General features: G+C 42.0%; 1 protein-coding gene across 1 annotated transcript; it reads right to left on the reverse strand.

Annotated features, from left to right (window-relative positions):
• Positions 1 to 915: 915 nt before the first annotated feature.
• On the reverse strand, positions 916 to 13393 carry LOC135505757 (saccharopine dehydrogenase-like oxidoreductase). The gene is made up of 12 exons (XM_064924857.1): positions 12922 to 13393; positions 9968 to 10080; positions 9455 to 9535; positions 9041 to 9170; positions 8601 to 8650; positions 8255 to 8385; positions 7868 to 7985; positions 5027 to 5146; positions 4594 to 4650; positions 4033 to 4144; positions 3772 to 3853; positions 916 to 3569 (listed from the first exon to the last, which is right to left on the reverse strand). The coding sequence occupies exons 1-12, from the start codon at positions 13112 to 13114 to the stop codon at positions 3473 to 3475; spliced, it is 1284 nt and encodes a 427-aa protein (XP_064780929.1). The 5' UTR covers positions 13115 to 13393; the 3' UTR covers positions 916 to 3472.
• Positions 13394 to 14061: the final 668 nt, after the last annotated feature.

Consider the following 14061-nt stretch of genomic DNA (forward strand, 5'->3'; position numbering starts at 1 on the left):
CCCCACTTCCCCTTTTGTCTCACAAGCCGCCATGCCGGTTTAGCCCACTAGGGCACATTCTCGTATGTCTTCAGTTTAATGATAGTAAAGACACAACAGTGCTATCAAGACAACTGGGAACATGGAAAAAAAACAAGGCCGAATCATGACGTCAGTGATCTTCAGGTCGGAGTTCTAGAAAGATGCCAGAGTTTCCGACTTGGATGACCGTTCAAAAATTATTTTTCCAGTTGGAGCTAGTTTTTTCCTGAATCCCAGCTGTCTTGAACTCACTGAAGGTTGAGATTTTCCAGTTCTGAATTTCCAGTTGTTTTGAACGCTGCACAGCATTACAGGGGAAGCAAAATAGTGATTGCTTTGCAAAACTTGCAGTTAGCCACTGATTCCTTCCAAACCACTCATTGTTGAATCTGTGATTTCCAACTTGTGTTTATGTCCAATGGCTGATGAGTACCAATACGTACATCTATAATTTCTCTTCATATGAAAAGGTTGCCAGTAGATTGTCGACATGATTAATGATGACTGCGTGTCTAGTTTGCTAGCTAAGATTTTGAAAGTATGATGTTGACATGATCAGTCCAATCAAAGCTACGGTAGATATAACGTGATTTGACGTCATTTAATCTGTGGCCAATGACCTTGAGCCTTCTTGGATGGGCACTTCTAATGTAAATCTATGGCAGCACCCAAGGTGGCTTGAACTTTCTAGCTTTCCATGTAGATTTTGCGGTCATTTAGTTTCCCCATGAGTGATAGAACACTGAGCCAATCGTGGCGCAACTAGAGAAGATGACCAACCCTTACACTCTGTGTTTTTCATCTGGCTGCCCCTCCTCCACAGAAAGCACTGAGCTGGACTGAAACACCGGTATTTTGGAGCTACCTTTCTCAAGAAAGCAAAAAAAGAGAACATGTTTTTATGCGTCTTTATTAACTCAATAACTTATTTTTTACATTGTTTTCTAACTGATTTGTGACATGTATTAATGCCAAAATAACATGCAAAACAGGCCCCACCTGCCCTGAATGATGGGTCACCACTGAGAGAGAGGACAGAGAGAGACAGCAAGAGGATGAAAGAAAGAAATAGAAAGAGATGGCGGGGAAGAGAGATAAGGTAAACAGAAAATCAGAGGAGAAAGAAAGGAAGAACAGAAAAGACAAGAGAGAAAGGAAGAGAGAGATAGTTAAATAGAGAGTGAATTCGAGGCTGGGAGCGCCCGATAGATGTTTTGCTCAGCAGCCCACTCTAAACATCATGCCTAACTGGTAGGGTGGAGGCTGTTTGCTGGACTGAGGAAGGGATCAGTCAGAAGAGGGGAGGATAAGAGAGGAGATGGAGAGTGGGAGAGAGCAAAGGAGAAGTGAAGAGGAGACAAGACAGCAGGAGAGGATTGAGGAGTAGAAAGGTGATTGAAGAGGGGATGAAGAGATGAGGGGAAAGGAGAGGGAGATAGAAGAGGAGATGAAGAGATGAGGGGAAAGGAGAGGGAGATAGAAGAGGGGATGAAGAGATGAGGGGAAAGGAGAGGGAGACAGAAGAGGAGATGAAGAGATGAGGGGAAAGGAGAGGGAGATAGAAAAGGGGATGAGCTGGCCATGGTGAGGGAGATGGCATGAATATCATCACACCCACGATGGCGGGATGTGGGGGAGGGAGAGGAGGGCAGGGAAGAGGGATGGGGCTCCTGTAGCCTATGTGCATAGGGAAACAAACCACTGCATCCTCCTGTCTTGCTCTCTTTCTCCCTTTCCCTGTTCGTTTCCTCAGCAACACGTATAGCTAACACCCTGTACTTAACCATGCTACTTAACAATTACTCTCCCACAGTTTTATGATTGAACAAACCTGTCTATTTCCCTCTGTATCACTACAGTAGAACGAGGACACTGCTCTCTCTGTCTCGCTCTCCCTTTCTCTCTCTCTGTAATGCTCTGCTAACAGAGTTGTTGCGATAGTGGTGGTGGAAGGGGAGAGACAGAGCTGAAGAGGGAAGGGAGGCTAAGGAGGTAAGAGAAAGGAGGTTGAGTCACAGTCTAGAGACAATGCCTCCCAGGTCCTTCCAACCTTGACCCTCCTCATTCACGTAACCACATCTGTTACCCATGATAAACCCCGCCTCCCCCATCCATTCTGGCTAAATGTGTATACATGGACTTTTATTTGAGGTTAAATATTGTACCATCCCATGTCTCCTCTCACAGGCAAATTACCTTAACTGACAGCTCATCTAGTTAGTGGCGTGTAAATATTTGGGAAGTGGGAAGGGAATGTGTAATTAGAGAAACACCACCACCTAGTGGGGAGGTTGGGTCCTGAATGTGCTGATGGGCATTGGTAGACCTCATTTGAAACCATTTTTGTTAGCTTATAAACATTATTTAGGTCGCAAAGTCTGAGGCGATATTTGTTGTTACATTTTCAGGTTACCATATGTCTGTGTTTATACTTGTACAGAGCAGTATGTATTGCTTGCTTGTTATTTTTATATAACACAAAAACAGAATAGCACCACGTGTATAAAACACTGGTATTATTCGGAAGTATCTGAAACACCCAAAGTCTTTCTTATAATGCCCTTGGACTAGTCTGAATGAATGCCATGTGATGAGCATACGCACGCACACTGTGGCAAAATATGTGTGTTAAAATGTGAATTAAAACACAGAATAAAGACCGAGAGGCCACAGTCCTTTCTTGGCTACAAGACTACACAACAGCCCTTAGACGAGTCCTCCACTACATCCTACTGTGGAGAGCTGTAATCTGGGTCAAGGACACTCACTTACACATTAACAACACGAATAAGTCACTTGGTTTACGGACAATTGATTTGAAACCCACCGAGAGATTGAGTGACACCTCTGCATGACCAAAATTCTGAAGCCATTAAAACGACAGTTGAAACGGGCCATGAGAGACACACAGACGAGAATGGTAACAATGTGGCCGGCTGTCTGAATGCCTGTGTCCTCAGCCTGATAGAAAGGCTGATCGTGTACAGCTCTAAGGGGAGACAGATACAGCTGTAAGGGGATGAGGTTTGTCCATTTGGCCTAATATTGACATCCAGTATTTCCTCTAACATTTGACCACAGCAGTCATCGCGTTAAGCAATAGATACGCAGAGCTGGTGGGACTAGGGCTAGGGGGTGATAGGGGGTTCGAGTATTGCTCAACACCCTATTCGCCTGTACACCATGGCACTTCATGTAGATCTGAAAGGATTGGATGGGTATAAGCAATATGGTGAATATACTACCAAGCCCACCAGAGGGCAAAGTGAAGATATTACCAATTTCTATATTGCTAACAAAAAACTGTTCAAATCCAAACCTCTCAGATATAATAGAAATGCCACCGCCACCCAGATGCACGAAATGCACCAGAATTTAGCAGCCAAACATGTCCTAGGGGTTGGATTTGGGATTGGGCACAGACAGAAGTCCTTTTTCTCAGACCCTCTCGTCAGAATCTCTTCACTGAGAACACCAGGCCATGTCTGTTGAGGCGGTCAATGAGAGTTGTCCTGGCAAATGCAGCTCCTGGACTGTACACTCCTCCCCTGTCAATCACAACATAGTGTTTACTTCTAGGTCCTATACATGCATATATTACAATGTGAACAGTAATGATAGCTGCATATTTGATGTACCAATGTGAACAGTAATGATAGCTGCATATTTGATGTACCAGTGTGTAGGACTTTATTCCTTGTAGAACTATAAAATATTCACGAGAGAGAGAGTGAGAGGCACCTGACTCACTTTATAGGAAGGAATTGTGGTTCATTCAGCACAGTGATAGCTGCCTGTACCATAGCAACAGGTGTGGCGACATAGCCAGGCTCTGTGGACCAATGAAAGTCAACATAGTTTATCAACAAATACTATAGTAGACCAATGATAATCAAAACAGAGAAAATAATAAGCACTGTGTGGACATTGGACAGAGCATGAATAGACATGACCCTGATCTGCATTACAACTAAACCAAAAACAAGGCTACAATCAGAGATAATGTATTACCTGCTCCGTGTATCTGGGTACAGATCCTAGCGTTGGGTCTTCCCTGAGACGGGTCCAGCCCCTCAGCATAGCCCTCCCCGAAAAACGTCAGACTGAAAGATGTTCCCTCCATCTGGGATAGGAGAGAAGAGTCTTAGAGCTATCTATCTATATATATATATATATATATATATATATATATATATATATATATATATATATATATACACAGTGGGGCAAAAAAGTATTTAGTCAGCCACCAATTTGCAAATAAATTCATTAAAAATCCTACAATGTGATTTTCTGGATTTTTTTGTCTTCTCATTTTGTCTGTCATAGTTGAAGTGTACCTATGATGAAAATTACAGGCCTCTCTCATCTTTTTAAGTGGGAGAACTTGCACAATTGGTGGCTGACTAAATAATTTTTTGCCCCACTGTATATGTTATCAACATTCTACAATGCCTGCATCAAAACTTGACTTAAGCATGAAACGTTTATGGAGGTTATTCTCACTAGACACATGGCTATGACAGGGCCATTCATGTACTGTTTCCATCGGGCCTGAGTCCACTACTGTACCTGCTTCCTGCTGGGTCCAGCCTTGGTGAACACGCCAAAGGAGAAGAACTCTGGAAACTGAGGAGCAGAAACATCAACCAATTCAATGGAAAATTGAGCTGATTACCTCCAATCTCCAACACAGGTAATTTCTCTTCTTGTTATCACTGTACAGTAACTGTATGTTATATTCACACAGATATGACAGACCATTTGTTTGTGTCTTTTCTGCACTCCTTTAACTACCCTTAATTAAGCCAACCAACCGTGACTGACTATTTTTACAAGATTGGTAACCAACCTACTTGGTTAATATAATTTCCACAGACATCTAATGTGGAGAAATACACTGTAGGGGCCCGGGTAAAAAGTAGTGCATAATATAGGGAATATGGTCTTGGGCTCTGGTCAAAAGTAGTGAACTATATAGACAATAGCCATTTTGGACACACACCGTAATGAGGAGCTTCCTTCCCAGGCCAAACTTCCCTAGGAACCAGAAGAGCAGGCCACCACAGAACATCTTTATCAACGACCAGACGCCACCGACCCCTACATACGCAGAGTACTGGACCTGAAGAGGGAGGCGGGAGGGGGAAAGAAAGGGAGAAGAAAGAAAGAAGGAGAGAAGTAGAAAGAGAAGGGAACTCGATAAATAACTTTTAACTCCTGCATGCTCCTGTAAGCTACTGCTGTCCCCTCCTTCTAAATAGTACTCACCCAGGACATGGAAAGGCTAGAGAAAGGGCACATCACAGGCACTATAATCTCTAGTGCACTATATTGGCCAGGAGCAGTGTTGAGAAACCCCACAGAGATAATGAGGAGAGAAAGATGATGAATCACTAAGAGCTGCTGTATGACTTATTATCATTTATCTCTCTCCACATGAAGCAAGACAGGGGTTCTTTACAATCTCTCTCCACATGAAGAAAGACAGGGGTTCTTTACAATCTCTCTCCATATGAAGAAAGACAGGGGTTCTTTACAATCTCTCTCCACATGAAGAAAGACAGGGGTTCTTTATAATCTCTCTCCACATGAAGAAAGACAGGGGTTCTTTACAATCTCTCTCCATATGAAGAAAGACAGGGGTTCTTTACAATCTCTCTCCACATGAAGAAAGACATGGGTTCTTTACAATCTCTCTCCACATGAAGAAAGACAGGGGTTCTTTACAATCTCTCTCCACATGAAGAAAGACAGGGGTTCTTTACAATCTCTCTCCATAAGAAGAAAGACAGGGGTTCTTTACAATCTCTCTCCGCATGAAGAAAGACAGGGGTTCTTTACAAACTCTATCCACATGAAGAAAGACAGGGGTTCTTTACAATCTATGTTCACATGAAGAAAGACAGGGGTTCTTTACAATCTCTCTCCACATGAAGAAAGAAAGGGGTTCTTTACATGAAGAAAGAAGGGATTCTTTCTCTCCACATGAAGAAAGACAGGGTTCTTTACAATTCTTTACAATCTTTTTTTCCACATGAAGAAAGACAGGGGTTCTTTACAATCTCTCTCCACATGAAGAAAGACAGGGGTTCTTTACAAACTCTCTCCACATGAAGAAAGACAGGGGTTCTTTACAATCTATCTTCACATGAAGAAAGACAGGGGTTCTTTACAATCTCTCTCCACATGAAGAAAGAAAGGGGTTCTTTACAATCTCTCTCCACATGAAGAAAGACAGGGGTTCTTTACAATCTCTCTCCACATGAAGAAAGACAGGGGTTCTTTACAATCTCTCTCCACATGAAGAAAGACAGGGGTTCTTTACAATCTCTCTCCATATGAAGAAAGACAGGGGTTCTTTACAATCTCTCTCCACATGAAGAAAGACAGGGGTTCTTTACAATCTCTCTCCACATGAAGAAAGACAGGGGTTCTTTACAATCTCTCTCCGCATGAAGAAAGACAGGGGTTCTTTACAATCTCTCTCCACATGAAGAAAGAAAGGGGTTCTTTACAATCTCTCTCCACATGAAGAAAGACAGGGGTTCTTTACAATCTCTCTCCACATGAAGAAAGACAGGGGTTCTTTACAATCTCTCTCCACATGAAGAAAGACAGGGGTTCTTTACAATCTATGTTCACATGAAGAAAGACAGGGGTTCTTTACAATCTCTCTCCACATGAAGAAAGAAAGGGGTTCTTTACAATCTCTCTCCACATGAAGAAAGACAGGGGTTCTTTACAATCTTTTTCCACATGAAGAAAGACAGGGGTTCTTTACAATCTCTCTCCATATGAAGAAAGACAGGGGTTCTTTACAATCTCTCTCCACATGAAGAAAGAAAGGGGTTCTTTACAATCTCTCTCCACATGAAGAAAGACAGGGGTTCTTTACAATCTTTTTCCACATGAAGAAAGACAGGGGTTCTTTACAATCTCTCTCCACATGAAGAAAGACAGGGGTTCTTTATAATCTCTCTCTCTCCACTTGAAGAAAGACAGGGGTTCTTTATAATCTCTCTCTCTCCACTTGAAGAAAGACAGGCGTTCTTTATAATCTCTCTCTCTCTCCACTTGAAGAAAGACAGGGGTTCTTTATAATCTCTCTCTCCATTTGAAGAAAGACAGGGGTTCTTTACAATCTCTCTCTCTCTACATGAAGAAAGACAGGGGTTCTTTACAATCTCTCTCTCTCCACTTGAAGAAAGACAGGGGTTCTTTATAATCTCTCTCTCCATGTGAAGAAAGACAGGGGTTCTTTACAATCTCTCTCTCTCTACATGAAGAAAGACAGGGGTTCTTTACAGTCTATTTCTCCCCATGTGAAGAAAGACAGGGATTCTTTACAATCCATTTCTCTCCACATTGGATGTTTGTGAGTAAATGAGGCTTCATTATATAGTTTCATAGGAAGCTAGTAAATGGAATAAAAGTTTGACAGAGAGTTGTTTGACCTAATTAGGAGTTGTGAAAGCAAAGGAAGGGGAGAGACACGTAGATACGGAGGTAGACTATGGACATGACAGAATAATAACATAATTTTGCGGACTTACCGTCATACGCGCCTACAAAACACATATGGGTGGTCCCAGGAATCGAACCTACTAGGCGCTGCAAGTGCCATACTCTACCAACTGAGTTGCATAGACTAGCCATAATGGATAAAATACTGGGCAAAGGAGGGGTAGCCTGGGTACCAGTCTGTTTCTGCTTTAGCCAACTGATTGTTTTCTTGCCATGCCAAACCTCTACGCATCAGCAAGACCACAATGTAGCATCGTTGAGTGACTGAACGCAGGTAGCCAGTCAGGCAATAGAGGTGTGTGGTTGTGTTAGATCTTACTGGTAACTCCTGATGGCCCTCATACAGGAAGCGCTGGGATCTCCTGACTACTGATGGGTCTGAGCCCATGAAGGGTATGGCATACTGGTCAATCTCCTTACTGAAGAAGAGGCTACCCCTGAGGAATACACACACACACACACACACACATACACACACATACGTCAGTTTACTTCCAAATACACTCTCAAATTTTCAGCATCAGCATCCAACAGAATTCAGCACAGACAGACGCCATCAACTCATTTCATCTATATTGATAGACAAGTCCTCTAAATCCACTTCAGCATTGCCAAGCAACAACTGTGCCATACCAATCAAATGCAATAACTTTGAATGGAAATGGAGTGAACACAGACTGTCTGTACATTGGACATCTGCCAATACCTCTTCTTGACCGTGGCTCCTACAACTGGGAGAGGATGGTGGCCAAATTTCTTCCTCAGCTTCCTCAGGGAGCCGCTGTCTGCAAAGCCGTAGATGACGGACTGCCATGTGCCGTCGTGGGCACAGCCTCCCTACAGGGAAGGAATATCCCAAAGCTTAAGCCAAGTCACCATCACAACATACAATGATGAAATTAGATGGTGCCTATAGTTCCTATTCATTTAGGATTGAGGCATATAGCTGGATCTAAACAAAACAATGGTGTGGACCTTGGAATCATCACAACAGTAGAGCACTACATTTCCCATAGTGCATGTAGGAAACCGGAAGTGATAGAGCTGTCTACCTCAGGACCAGTGTGTATAGTCAGGAAGCTCTCCACAGCTGTCAGTGTTCCTGTTAACAGATATGATACAGGGTTATTATACATCCTTTACTCAAGGACAGACTGGATGAGCACACCGATAGAAACCTCATTGGAAAAGGGTACTAACGCAGTGAGTTGTATACTGTAGCTGTATCGCCCTGTCTGGAATTCAGCTAAAAACACAAACATTTTCTTTGCCAAGATGGTGCTGTAATTCATCATTGATAACAGGAAAAATACCAGTAAAGCAGAAAGAGCCTGCAGATACAATGTCAAGGGCAAAAATAAGTATGAGAACTGTGTCTTCTTCACAGATGGCTGCCATCAGAAACCCGGAGACACAAACAAGTGCTGTTTCTCTATAATAAAACATATTTAAAAAAACATTCACACCCCCAATTAACAGTGTAGCTCTCTACCTTTAAACTGGTTCTTTGTGTACAGGATGCCCATGTCAGCTGGTATGGAGTCAAAGCCACAGCTGCCAATCACATATACTCCACTGTCCATCGCTCTGCTGTGGTACTCCAGTTGCATTCTCTCGAGGAACTACGGAACCACAACACAAGGCCACCGTAAAAACACCTAGCAGAGACATGGGGTGCATCCCAAAAGGCATGCACTGCTTTCGACCAGACTATGTTGGCAATAGGGATGATATGAGCATAAAGCTCCTAAAATCTGAATGCATATCCTACCATCGTTGTCTCTGTAAAGACAGTAATAGACAGTAATAAAACTAGGTTGGAGGCCGAGGCGAGTGAAGGCACTGAATTGAGCCATAAAGACGGACATTTAATATGATGGTGTTGTGTAACGACAGAACCTACTACCTGAGGTTCTCCACAGATGTCTACGCAGTGGGCTCCATTCTCTATGCAGGCCTTAACCACTGGCTCACCATAGAACCTGTACTAGGGAGACAAGAAAAAGGACTCCATAAGATTTGGGTGTCAATGGAGGTATGGGTGTGTGTGTGTGTGTGTGTGTGTGTGTGTGTGTGTGTGTGTGTGTGTGTGTGTGTGTGTGTGTGTGTGTGTGTGTGTGTGTGTGTGTGAATGCGTGTCATCAACCCTTTATCAAAAGTATCATCTCCCTATCAAATTGCCATACCTTTGCAATTGACCACATGCTATTACGGTTCCATACGCACTGATAAAGCTGAGGCGACTGTACTGTACAGCAGTACCGTGGCCACAGCTACACAGGCAGCATATTCCTAACAAGCTTTCCAATTATCATTGGGGACAAGAGTAACTTGGGAGTCTGGACAAATGACACCACAAAAGGCCAGCCCTCATCCCAGGTATCAATAACAACAACACTCATTATTACTGTAGACTTACTGGCCCCACACAGTTGAGAACAACCAGTCCTTGTTGGCACATGATGGCCAATGAATCTGCTTGGGAAACATCAGCCACAATGATTTCAACTTCAGTCCTTAACTCCGGCTTACCTGGAAACAGAGAGCAAAGTCGTACTGAATGCACGTATAGGTAAAAACGCACAAATTTACAGCAAATCATAGCTTAATGCCCTATTTAAATTAGGCATTTAGAAAGGGAAAGGAGAATACCTAGTCTGTTGTACAACTGCATGAACTCAACTGAAATGTGTCTTCCGCGTTTAACCCAACCCATCTGAATCACTGATCATATTGTTTGCATTGGTGACCATTACTAAGCAAGTCGCAAGCCAGTGGGATCAATATCAACTAAGATTAAACAGCAGTGTCCCTGTGTACCCAGTTAAATATCAAGACACCTGTTTAGCGGTCATGTTCACCCTTAGAGAACAACGGACACTGCGTGCCCGTACAACAAAACAAACATAAAGAAGGTTCCTGAGGGGTTCTTTGTCAGAGGTGAGGGTGATATGTGTCACCATTTTTCAGGTCGGGTTCTTCACTGCTGTGATGGCTGTGAAGAACCATCCTGTTCTTTCCCTCTCCTCCATGTTTAGCTTTATGCCATGAAACGATAGATTGTTAAAAAGGTTCCTGGAATTTTACAGTACACTAGAGGCTACTGGTTGCAGTGAAAGTACAGCAAACCACAAGTTACTGAATGTTGTGTATTTGTGCCCAGTGTTGGACCAGTTTAAGTGGTTGGTGGTTATGTTGTTAAAGGTTGAGCACCTCGTTTACTTGTAACACTGACAGTTCTGCAATCTTTGTGACCATGAAGAGCTGCACTGTTAAGAGGTTACTGTGCAGTGTTTCCCCTGGGATTTTTTTCCCAGCAGTGGTGGCAAGGTTAGCAGGGGGGTGGGTGTGCATTGTTACTAGTGTTAGCGCAATGATATGCTTGCTGTTCCCATAGACTTCCAGTCATGGAGCCAATGACTATCCATTTAAAAGTGCATCTCGACAGAAATGTCTAAAATGACTTCATATTTTTTTGCCGCGGTGGCAACAATTTGAATGAATATAGGGCAAACACTGCTGTGTATTTCACAGTAACTTAATAGTTAGCTGACTGGAAGTTTGCGTTACCTAACTGGCAACTCGCTGTCAGAAGTTAACTTAATAGACAGTAACTTACCAGTAACTTACTGTACTTTAACTGAACTATACTGATTACAAGCTTAACATTAGTTGACAACTACTAAGAATCTTTTGTGGTTAGCACACTTGGATCTCAGCCTCAACTGGCCTCAACCTCATTGTTGACAACAAACTGACCGTCCAGCCACACCATCTGTTCAGTGAGTGCGACAGAGATCAGTCACAGTAAGTTACTGAATTTTAAAATAACTACTTGCAGCAAGCGGACAGTAAATTATAGACGGGGAACAAAATGAAATTCCTGGTGGCCAACTGCCATTAAGTTACTGGTAAATGCACAGTAACCTCTTAACAGTGCAACTCTTGATTGTCATAAGCTCTTTCAAAGATTGTAGAACTGGAGTGGACAAATGAGGTGCTCAACCTTTATCAACATAACAATTAAACCACTTAAACTGGTACAACACTTCCACTAAAAGTTGGCACAAATACAACATATTTTAGATCATGCCCTCAGATATGCTAATGAGCCCTTGCCAGTACTGCCCCCACCTACATTTGAGAGGGCAGTAATGATTTTACCTTATATTGAATAGAAAAATGTACCATTATACTAGATTTGTGCACATGTATCCTTAATAGTACTGACCAGTACTCACCGACAGGCGAGTACCTAACAGTGTATGCCATAAACACATCTGAAGTATCCTATAAGAATTTTTTTTTTTTTAACCAGGCAAGTCAGTTAAGAACACATTCTTATTTTCAATGACGGCCTGGGAACAGTGGGTTAACTGCCTGTTCAGGGGCAGAACGACAGATTTGTACCTTGTCAGCTCGGGGGTTTGAACTCACAACTCACAACCTTCGGTTACTAGTCCAACGCTCTAACCACTAGCCTACGCTGCCGTATAGCTGTAGACCTGTCATTGGTTTTACCTGGAACCAGAGGGTTCTTCATGAGTTTTCTAAATGGAACTCAAAAGGGTTCCCCCTACAGGGACAAATCAAAGGGTTCTATGTATGTTCTATATATAATATATATATATATATATATATATATATATATATATAATATTAATATATTATATTAATAATAATATATATATATATATATATATATATATATATATAATATATATATACAGAAACATCACCTTAATCCAGCTCTAACAATAAAGTATATCTTTGTATATTCCCTTACAAAAAATGATTTCAGTTTTGAACCTGCAGTAAAAGTGCAGTAACTGCAGTCCACTGTTGTATTTTGGACACAGTAATTGCAGAATAACTGCTGTGTACAGCTGCTGTTATACTCCACTCTAACTGCAGTTACACTGCAAAATTACTGCTGTAAAAAAACGTGTATTTTGGAGGCAATATTTGCGTGTACTGCAGTTATACAGCACTCTGACTGCAAATTATTTTTCTTAAGGGTATACCATATTTTCACTGCAACCTGAAGCCGGTATTTTTTATTTTACAGTGTAATGAAGAACCCTCTGGTTATATCAGTGCAATGAAGAACCGTACAAATTGTTATACAAAGGTGTATTGGAAGAACCGCTATAAAAATGGTTCCCCTGCAGAGAAACTGAAGAGACCTTTGTTACTAGCACCTTTTACAAAAAATGCAAGTGTATAGGCCTTGTCGTTTAAAAGCAACTGAAACCGTTGCAGCTGTTAATCGTTATACAGTAGTAGCCTAGTCAAACCATGCTTGACATAAAATCATTAATTTACTGGCAGCAGGCACTCGCTTATCTTTTCTGATTAGTGTCAAACACGTACGGAGGGTCTCGGCGGCTTGGTTCAGAACTCCCTCCAGCCGCTGTCTGCTACGCCCGGCCAAGGCCCATTTCAGAGACCCGCTGGGTCCTTCGAAGGCGCTCCGGGCGACCTCTTCCACCACAAACTGCCCGGTAAAACCGGAGGCTCCGAATATTATAATATGATAAGGTCTGGTTGAGGTTACAGTCGCCATTGCGCACCAAAACGTCCGTTTATTGTAGCTTAGTTTACGCAGAGTGACGAGCAAAAGGATTTGTTCTCGTAGTGTTTCGTATGAATCAACTGACTACAATGTTAACCAATGCATTCGGTATTACTGCAATGTTTGGAAAAAAAATATATATATCGAGATTGAGATATGTAAAACCACATGGGTAGGCATAATATGGACATCCGAAATAACGCGGCCTTTGCCTTAAAACATAAACTACGCAACAATATTGCATGAGTCAACTGAGCTCTAGCCCAACGCTTGATAGTACGTAGTATAAATACACAATTCTAACGGTGGCTGGTTTGGTTTCATGGTGCACTGAGCCATCTTGTGACCTGTTGGTGGTATTACATCTTGAGAGGAGCACGGTAGGCTACAACATTGCACAACTCATGCCAATGTGAACAATGAAATAACATCTCTTACCAAGTTTCTTTTATATCATTTATGTATAAAGAAAACAAGTAAACAAAAATACTGCAACATATAAACATGGATTGCATGATACAACACAATTGCAAACAACATAGGCTGCTACAGTGACAATTAGAGGCAACATTCATTGACATTACTCAACCACAGCCATTTACGACTTATTTCAATCCATATATTGTCTTTTGCAAGTTTTAAATTGGCACAGTACCAGTAATCAAAGGTGTCAGCTAGAGAGAACTTGCAGGCATTTGTAGTTTTGCATGATGTCTACTTTGACTATAATGAGCATTTTCAAAACTGAGAGTAAATAGATCCGAATATATTGATAAAAGTCACCTTGTCCGAGAGAGATTTACACGGTTATCAAAACGTCACACCAGGGTACATGAAGCACAGCCCCTTATTTTAAGTTTTTCAAATTCCCTATTGGAAAAATGAATGTTAGAAAAACAAATGGAACCATTTCCCCATTATGTTCCCACATTAGCTGA

The sequence above is a fragment of the Oncorhynchus masou genome, chromosome 19, assembly GCF_036934945.1.
Source record: "Oncorhynchus masou masou isolate Uvic2021 chromosome 19, UVic_Omas_1.1, whole genome shotgun sequence".
Lineage (NCBI taxonomy): Eukaryota > Metazoa > Chordata > Actinopteri > Salmoniformes > Salmonidae > Oncorhynchus > Oncorhynchus masou.

What these genes read in the sequence shown, in the direction of transcription:
- LOC135505757 (XM_064924857.1), bottom strand. Translation starts at nt 13,114, where the DNA reads ATGGCGACTGTAACCTCAACCAGACCTTATCATATTATAATATTCGGA. An exon ending in GAAGGAAGCTCCTCATTACG is followed by an intron (nt 4,651 to 5,026) that starts GTGTGTGTCCAA and finishes TCTGCTCCTCAG; the next exon opens with TTTCCAGAGTTCTTCTCCTT. An exon ending in CTGGACCCAGCAGGAAGCAG is followed by an intron (nt 4,145 to 4,593) that starts GTACAGTAGTGG and finishes CTCCTATCCCAG; the next exon opens with ATGGAGGGAACATCTTTCAG.